The following is a 9,408-nucleotide window of genomic DNA, read 5'->3' on the forward strand; positions in this document are numbered from 1 at the left end:
TGCAAAACAACCACCAGTTAATCACTTTGTATTAGTTATTTTGAGATTTGGTTTGTATACACTGGCTGTTTTCACTGCTGATTCATCACTGATGAGAAATCATATGACAGCATCGAACAGAGAAGTATAGCTTCTAGCAGGTGGAAAGAATATAGATCTCCAGATGCCTTGGCATCTGGTGAGATGTATGTAGCATTTTGGAACTATCCTGGAAATATAGCAACCAGACATTTTCATTAAAAAGATAATTACACTCACATTTTTTTCTCTTATAGTGCATGGATTCCAGCCAATAGGTGCTTTTATTGTGAATCTGAGGGATAGAATTTATTAGAAGCTTGGCTTTCAAATAATAAACGTGCAATAGTGGATGAATTCCACAGCAAATTATTCCACCTGGAGCTGGGGGACACATTGAGCCCTTTTCATTCAGTCAACACATTTTTTGATTTTCATCAGGTTTAGGACTGGGACAGCACTATGTGTGACCTGCAGCAACCCCAGTAACATCTGTCTCCAGTAGCAAATCCCCCAAACATTGGCCAAACCCACCCTAGGAGGCTCACAGCCTCCCTGCAAAAGGAAGTCATTAATTTGATAATTTGTTCCAGTCTCAGACCACTGTTGCTTGGATCTGAGTCTCATTCCAGACCAACGTGGGAAATAACTCCATCACTATCACCAAAGAAAGTATGTTGCAAAATCCCCAGAGTAGTTTTTATTTAAAATGTTACTATCATAAAATTCCAGACTATGAAATGAAGATCTTGGGTTCCCATTCAAACCTTACCCACCCCCCTTTTTAAAATATATAGATACGTAGTCACAAAACATAAAACATGCTGCAATGATACAAATATATTTTTTGATACGGAAATTACAGTACATTATAAACCATGAAAACAAATTGAGGCACTAGACTGTACATCAGCTCTGTTCTGCACTGGCTGTGAAGCTGATAGACTCTCTTTCAACGACAAAAGAATATTTTCTTTGTTTAGTGAACATAACTTTACAGGTCATATCAAACGATGTGCTTTGTTGTGAGACGTCACCAGGGTTGCCGGTTCTTTCAGAACCACAACGCACCTACACAAGATGTATCACTACCACAATATGAAAAATAATAATTTTATTGAATGTACAACTAAAAGAAAAAAAAAAAAACAAACAAAAAAATTTAGTTATTATTAAATAAATAATTATTCCGTAGAGTGGTTAGTTTATATTACACTGCATTGGCCATTGAAACAAATGAAGTTTAATAAATAATGCACAGGAATGCCTCATTTACGCCTCCGTTCGTAATTCTGTGCTATGCTCCTTTCAGAGGATCCTGCAAAAAATGAAGCAGAATGAAGCACATGGTGCAGCCCTGTGTAAACCCCAGCAAGCCTGAGAAAACATCAGAGACCTGAAGACTGCTGGGTCACCGCCCGACCCCATCGGCGTATTTGGAAACAAGATGAGGGCCCCCTGCCCAACTCTGAGCTGCTTTGGTTTGGCTTTACCCCTCAGACTACTCTATCCCCCAGGAGCTTGAAGGACTGAGCAAGCGCTTCCTACGTCTCATCTGTTGAGGTTCTTGAAGCACCATTAACTCAGAGCCTCTTTCCCACCCAGTAATCCACCTAACTGATGGGATGGGGCACTCAGATCAGTTTGTGGGTAGAGGCTTTCTGCATCGACATGTCCACCTTCTGTCCTGCACAGTCGGCTCTTTGCCAGGTTTAAACCCGCCCTGTCCCCAACCCCTGTACACAGAGATAACTTTTATTAAAATCTGCAGCAGGAGCTAGGCAAACCTCAAGCTACCCTGTAGACTAACTGCAGCCTAAAGTAGTCTTCAGTAACATATTTAGTGCTTAGTAGTAGTAGATCTCTCCTTCTTGCTCCCTTAAAATGAGAGGGAAACCCAGAGAGACCTTCTTGGGCAGAACCTGACCCTAGGGTGATGTAGCTGGTCACCAGAGTCATCTTCGCTTCCCTCCCGAAGGGAGGATTGCTTTCACAGAGCATATGCAGGCCTGACTATTGTATGCAAGCACACAGCTAGTTTGGGGGGATTCAGCACTGCATCCTGCAGGGAGATGGCATTTTGGATCAGTGACAGTTTTAAATTAATAAGACTTCCATTTTCACCAGGCTAAATGCAAAATGAGTTGAGCTTTCTTTCTCAGTATGGATTGTTCCCGTATCTTTAGTGTACGTGTGACTTTTTTTCTGGCTTCTACCTGGAGCGTTCACTGACTGGGAGACAGCCAGTGTCAGACCCCATTTCACCAAACCAGGGACAGAGACACCAGCATCCCAGTACTCTGCTTCATCTCATGAGGCTTTAAATCAGCAGGGCACTCACACCCAGCCACGGGGCAATGTAAACATTGCCAGGGGACTCAGGGGCCTTCTGCAGAAGAAGAAAATGATGGCACCAAGAAAAGGTCCTGCCCAGTTAAACGTCTTTCAGCAAGGAGAAGTAAGGACAGTCCTAGCACATACTCCTGATTTTGCTTTGATTACACAGTCCTTAGGACCTATCCTCTCCTCCAGAGGAGCAGAAGCAATTTCTTACCCTTTTCCTCTCAGGGAATAGGGCAGAAAAGCAGTGAAACCTGGTTTTACCTGTCACGTGTGTATTACATAGCCCAGTGGGGTAAAACAACATTATTGCCCTTTGTTACAAATGCCACATAACAGTATTCTGACCATACCAGGAATTTTGAAATTAGGGCAATAAAATCTTGGCCTTTTTTAAACATTTGCTGTATTTTACATTCTCATATTAATGTAAATGTAATCCTGATGGAAACCAAACCCAATATATTACTTCTAGGCTATTTATTTTTGTGGTAGTAGGTATATTTACAGGTATTATGCATTTAATAGCTATTGCCACCACAGATAATACTGTACAAAATTATTCATGATACATAGCAATTTGCAAAATGATGCAGAGAGCAATATTACTAGTCTGAACAGGGTTTAATTGAAAATACGAGTTACTGACAACCATAATTGCAGAATATAGATCACAGCATGTATCCACATAATATAAAGGTGTCAGCTAGTAATTTAACTTTTATCATCCATTTAACAAAACAGTGAGAACTATTTCAGAGACATGAAATACATGTTAGGTTTTATATTTTTTTAATTCCTATTCTGTGGAATTAACTGACACTTTATGGTTCACAGTGAGGGATTTCCTGAGTACAATCCTATAGCATGGGGAAGCTAGAGCTACTGGCAGTCTGCAGTTACCCACAGGGGTTGTGCACATGAGGGAGGAGGATTCTGCCCTATATGGATGCTATGGGAAAATAACATGAATTCACAGTATCAGTTCAAAGCTTAAAATGCTTGTTGTTTTACTTGGTTTTTGGTTTGTTTTTGGTTTGTTGGTTTTTTTTTTAGGTAAAAAGAAAAGCTGGAAGAGGCTTGGAATATTTAACAGCTTGATCTGCAGAATGAGGTGGTTTTAGGGGCAGATCTCTGCTCTTCCACCTTCTGTTCCAAGTTGGAGGAATAACAATCTCCAGAGATGAGGGGAATATCCCTTTACTTGGGGAGATCTGGATTTGGATCACAAGTTTAAATGAGATTTAAATTTTCAGCCTCTCAATTTTTCTTGATGTGTCTGTAAAATTTAGTTTTTTCTAAGTAAGGAAAGTGCCCTGGGGACTTCCACCTGACCTTGCCTGCAGCTCAGCCTGATCATCTCAACCACTGGACTGAAGAGCATCCTGAAATATCTTGATTAACAAAGAAAATCCTGATCCTTTTTCAGAAAACTCTGGGGCTACACTACATAAAGACTGCTTCTTTTATCCGTTGGGAGAGAACAAAGAGGCAACAGAATGAAGAGGCTCTATATCACCAAATACCAAATTTAGTCATATACATACCAGAATTTAAAGATCTTTTGCCCATAAGTCCAACAAAGGAGTCTGTTTTATGCCCTGAAAAAATAAATATATTTGGGGGTGGTTTAATACATTTTAAATAGCAGGCTTTTAAGATAACGTGTTCTTGTGAGGAAGGAAGATGCAGGCTCCAAAACTGTTCATCTCACAAACTAGTTGTTCACACCACTCTCAGACGATGGAGAGCAAACATCAGTCTGACTAATCAGACTAAACAGGTTAGACCAAGGCACAGGCCAGTTAGTGCACAGCTTCTCACTAACTCAGACTTTTTGTTTTGTTTTGTGGGAATTTTAAGTATAATCGAAAAACAGTGGCCAATAACAAATCATCATTCCTCTCCCACTACAACTCCCATTGATTTGAACAAATGCACAAGAAGGCAGCGTCTTGGTATAGCCTGCATCTGTGTGATGCATCTCTTCTACCTGTTGGTGTTTTTTTCTGTAACGAGGAAGAGAAATCTTCCTTGCAGGTGAGGCAGAGCCCTTACTGGAGAGGAAGCAAATGGGACTCTATGTCTAGACACGTCTGAGCTAGACAGGCTGGCTCTATTTTTGGAATATTTATGAGTTCAGATATTACTTTCCTGTCCCCTTAGTACTCCTCAAGGCACTGGGTATGTAGAGGGTAAATTATGTCAAGTTTTGGCCTATAGCAGGTATCAGATATAGTGGTAGCTATAGTTTCAGATAAGGAACGAAAAGGAGCCATTCTTCTTTCTATAAGATGACTTTTGAGGCAAACTTAGAAATTTCTCATTGGAAATAATTTTGCTTGGCTAATTCATCTACAAAGCAAGACAAATGATCCTCAGACCTCACAGGTATTAATTCAATCCGAAGCAGTGTCAGAAAGCTCTAACTTTTTACTTTAGTCAGCAGGTTATTTGGCACGAGCTTCATATCAGACTCTTTAATTAGACTTCCAATACATAATCCTATTGATAAAATCTTGTGGCTAACAGAACACCGGGACAGTTATGGACCTCTGTGGACAGAGGAGGTCCCACAGAATACAAGGCAATTTTACATATTAAAAGTCTTCCATCTCCTGTCTAAGAATCTTCAGATAAATGCAGAGAATAAAACTATCACTGTGCAGAACAAGGTAACACCACACTGCTGATGTGATCTCCTGCTTGGTGTTACACAGAAGCAAAGCCAAGACACACTTATTAACGGGGCAACATATGCTTGCTTTTGTGGCAGCACATCATCAATCAGCCCCTGCCATGAGCAGGGGTCTGATTCCCACCCAGACAACCCTGAGAGCACAGATACAGTATCTCGCATGCAATGACATGGTCTCTCGTGGAATCATTCTCAGGGATTTGGGAATTCACTATTCTAATTTTCCAGATTTTGCCATCTTAATTGCTCCTCTCTGAGCCTGGCAGTAAGCCTGCCTTGCCTATGAGAAAGGCTTACAGAATCCCCCCCATGGGAAATAAGAGAGAGCTGCAACATCCACACATTAGTGTTGATTGAAATCTCAAAGCTTGTGGTGGCTGAGATGAGATACAGGCTCATGGCTGCACTGGGGGGGGGTGGGGGGTGGGGGGGCGGCTTTCAACCCTTTAACAAAACATTTCCCCACCACCAGTGCTGCCAGTCCTTAGCTGAACCCAGTCACCTTCTGACTAATCCCCTCAAAACACTATTCCCTATTTTAATATCTTCTAATAATTAACTAAAATGTTTGCATTGTTTTAACTTACTTTTGTGAGAGATCTGGCCAAATCCTAATTGGAAGAGGGAAGGAAAGAGAAAAAAAAAAGGAAAAATAGTTGTTGAAAAAGGAATGGCATAGACATAGGATGCTACTGAAATGCTTTGAAGAAGCAAATACAGAAACTACCCTACACAAATTCCACTGAGGGAAATTAAGGTGATCATTTACAACTGCATTTCTCTTTGAAGATACTACAAAAACTTGTTTTAGCTAAACCCAGACAATTTAGATCTGTTTAGCTCCAGTTTCTTAGATCAATTCTTGGATCAGTAAGCATGTAGAAAACACAGCAATAATTGTATAAACAACTGATTTCCACACTCGGGCAATTCAGTGACACATATGCCGACCTATGAATGATTGTGATACTCCTTACCGGTATTTACATCCTGTAATTGGTGTGCACTTAGCACTTTAATGTGAAGCCCACTCTTTTTCAAGCAGTGAGTTAATCTGATATTAAACTTGGGGGGGGGGGGGAAACAACAAAACAAAACAAAACAAAACAAAACAAAACAAAATAGAAAACAAACCACACACCCAAACCCAACCACCTCAAACCCCAGACAACCGACATCGCCGCATTTGGGAAAGGTTTAATGCGTTAAAACCGCGGGAGACCCGCCCTGGGGTCCGGAGCGGCACAAGGAGAAGGGGCGTGCAGGGAGGAGCGAGAGGGACCGACCCCCCCGCCCCGCTCACCGGCATCCCGCTTGCCCATGAGGCCGAAGAACTGCTGGGGCCGGGGTCTCCGGGCCATCCTCTGCAGAAAATGCTCCAGGGGCAGCGGCAGCTCCTCCTGCGGGGAGACAGCGGCCGGTGCTCAGCGGGGACCCCCGGCCTCTTCCCGCCGGGCCCCCCGCTCCCGCACCCCCCCCCCCGCGGCGCCGCCGGGGCTCACCTTCGCCTGGTCGCCGTCGGACCAGTCGGACCAGTAGCTGAGGTCGTCGGTGGTGCCCATCTCCTCGGCCAGCGCCTGCGCCGAGGCCAGGAGGAGCACGGCGAAAGCCAGCGGGAGCCTCATCGCCTCCTCGACGTCCTGCGCGGGCAGGGGGTGAAGCGCCCGCGCCCCCGGGGCGGGCAGGCACCCAGCCCTGCACACACACACACCCCCCCCCACCCCCACCCCCCCGCGGGTGCACACTCCCTCTCACATACAGACGTGCCTGGTTGCACACACACCACCCTCCCCCGCCCGACTGCTGCCCACACCGCTGGATATACACCCGCCCCGCACATACAGACCGGTCTGCAGCCAGGTGGACGCACCAGCGCACACACAGACACACACACACACACACCCCCCCAGGTACCGCACACATACAGTTACACATACACACACCCTCACGCGTAGCTACACATCTAGACACTCACACCTTCGCGCATATACACGCCCAGGCAGATACACCCCCCCCCCCCTCACACACATACCCCGGTCCATACACACCTCGCTGTAAACTCACACAAACAGCTGCACACCTCAGACGCGCACACCTGCGTGGAGACACGGCTCCCCACGCACACGGAGACGCACGTGGCTACAGGTACACACACATCCCTTCGCACACCCGGTTACACGCATCGGGGTAGGCACAAAAACATGCTTTTACATACAGACACACGCGCGCCGACACCACAAACAAATATAGGCAACCGCCCCCCCCAACCCACGCCCTCCGAAATGCACGCACATATAGAGCCCCCCCCGCACACGCATATAGGCAGACACATAGAAGTAAGTACACACGCACACGCTCTCACAAACGTAAAGACAGGCGCATCCTCACGCATATATGTACACACGGACGGATGGACACACGCGCGCGCGGACGGACGGACGGACGGACGGACGGGCAGGTTCCCGGGGGCGCACGCACCGTCTGCACCGGGGAGGGAGGGCGCTGCTCTCCGTGAGCATTGGCCGTCCGCGGGAGCGCTCCCCACTTTATATAACTGGAGACGGGGAGGGCCGAGGCTGCCTCATTTGCCTAAATGCAATTACCCCCGGTTTTATCGTCCCAGCCCCGTGACAGCCCCCGCCCCGGCGAGCAGCCCCCGCCCCCCGCTCCCTCTCCCGCGGCGCCTCACGGAGGGGCCGAGGAGCTCTGGGCGGCCGGGGGGCTGCCCTCCCCACCTCCTTCACCCCCCTTCTCCCCCCCGCCCCCCCCCAAAACCTCGGGCCGCCGGGGCCGCCCCGTCCCGGCCGGGGCCAAGGCGCACCCCCGGGACGGGTGCGGGTATGGGGTGCGGGTGTAAGGGTGCAGATGCCGCTTTTCGCTTCTCCCCCCCCTCCCCTCCCCACGCCCGCACCGAGGGGAGAGCCGCTTTCCGCAGCCAGCGGCACCGCCGGGAGGGCGGGCGGGGGCCGGGGGGCCGGAGGACAGCGCGAAGCGGGCAGCGAGCACCGGAGGGGACCCCCCCCCGCTCCCCGTGCCTGGGCGAGCTCCTTCCCGCCCCAGCTCTACCCACCCCCGTGCCGCTGCCGGGGCAGCCCCGACCCGTGGCGGGGACCAGAAGCGAGGGCTGCCCGAAGCTGAGGAGGGCCTCGCCCAGTGGGTGCAGGGTTTGGGGAGCTGGGCGCCCCGGGACTGGTGTGTGTGTGCGCTTGCAGAGGGGCTGCCAGCACTGGCTGCTCTGATGGGGCAAATGCCTTCGCTGGAGAGGAGCCAGCCTCTCCGGCAGCACACCCCTGCCTTCATCCTTCCCCTATGACAGCTTCGCGTTAATGCTGGCGTTCGGCTCCAATAACTGTTCAGGTTATCTTCCATTTCACAGTTGTTCCGTCTTATTTTGCCAAGGTCAGCTGTGCACGAGGCTTCTACGTTAACCTTTGCGGTCCCTCGTGCTGTCCGGGTGCGTGGTACCACAGCCTAAATCAGGCACTCTGAGTTTAGCAGGAGCTAATAGTGTTTCTGCTGAGCAAGAAGGGAGCTCTCAGGCGCTGGAATCAGCTCTCTGGTACCACCCCTCTACTTGCTCCAAGATGCTACCATGAAGGTGGCCTTGTTGACAATAGTAAACCTCCTCTCCAAGGACATTCCTTGGCTTATAACTGTGGATTCAAGGGGGGGCCTGGCACTTTGCTTGCTAAATAAAGGCATAAACAATACCAGGCCTCCCTGTTAACCAGAAATGCTCCCCAGGACCCAAAGCATTCCCCAGAGCACAGCCAGGCATGAGCCTCTTTCTTTGGTGTGGCTACTTCATCTATTAGGCTCTGCACATAAATAAGAAAGATTGTGGCCCAGTGATATGAGGGTCCCTCTGAAGTCAACACGGGCTGCTTCAGAGGGTGGGTGAGAAAAAGAATCGTTTGGAGGAGCCCAGCGAGGAGCTTCATACAGCCCAAGCCAAAAGTGGGCACCTCTGCTGAGACCCGGAGCGTGGGCAGTGTGAATGCTCCTCCTTCTGCCTATCAACAAGCTGGCAGAAATTACATTGTTTAGCAACTCTGTGAACCCAAACCATCAGATTTTCATGCTTCAGCTTTGCAGCATTCCCTTTGATGTGTGAACTTTGAAGACCCTTGAAGGAAAACTGTTTTCTCGTGTTTTTTCGTCACGCTCTTTCTGTTTACTGTGACGACAATGGAGCAAAAAGTCAGATATATCAAACCAGGCTTGCCAATCCTGTGAGTGTTGATGAAGCTCATGTTTTACAGAAATCCTGAGAACTCCCAGCTTCTCATGAAGTCAATTTCTGTCATCCAGGAGTCCATGGTAAGTATGATAAATTTCAACTGAAAAGTGCT

The 9,408-nt window shown here is 47.9% G+C and overlaps 1 protein-coding gene across 2 annotated transcripts; it reads right to left on the reverse strand.

The window, feature by feature from the left end:
• Positions 1-691: 691 nt before the first annotated feature.
• On the reverse strand, positions 692-7,631 carry TAC1 (tachykinin precursor 1). Of its 2 annotated transcripts, none has more exons than XM_042802246.1 (6): positions 7,535-7,631; positions 6,559-6,696; positions 6,360-6,456; positions 5,644-5,667; positions 3,906-3,959; positions 692-1,336 (listed from the first exon to the last, which is right to left on the reverse strand). In XM_042802246.1, exons 2-6 carry the CDS (start codon positions 6,679-6,681, stop codon positions 1,287-1,289), a joined length of 348 nt encoding a protein of 115 aa, XP_042658180.1. In that variant the 5' UTR covers positions 6,682-6,696; positions 7,535-7,631; the 3' UTR covers positions 692-1,286. The 2 variants fall into 2 exon arrangements, with proteins under 2 accessions (XP_042658180.1, XP_042658181.1); XM_042802247.1 differs by lacking the exon at positions 7,535-7,631 and adding an exon at positions 7,409-7,470.
• Positions 7,632-9,408: the final 1,777 nt, after the last annotated feature.

The sequence above is a fragment of the Tyto alba genome, unplaced genomic scaffold, assembly GCF_018691265.1.
Source record: "Tyto alba isolate M040663 unplaced genomic scaffold, T.alba_DEE_v4.0 Super-Scaffold_38, whole genome shotgun sequence".
Lineage (NCBI taxonomy): Eukaryota > Metazoa > Chordata > Aves > Strigiformes > Tytonidae > Tyto > Tyto alba.

Coding starts and splice junctions, on each gene's coding strand:
- TAC1 (XM_042802246.1), bottom strand. CDS start 6,681: ATGAGGCTCCCGCTGGCTTTCGCCGTGCTCCTCCTGGCCTCGGCGCAG. Junction 3,960..5,643: donor TGGCCAGATCTCTCACAAAA/GTAAGTTAAAAC, acceptor TTATTTTTTCAG/GGCATAAAACAGACTCCTTT. Junction 1,337..3,905: donor CAAAAGATCTTTAAATTCTG/GTATGTATATGA, acceptor CATTTTTTGCAG/GATCCTCTGAAAGGAGCATA.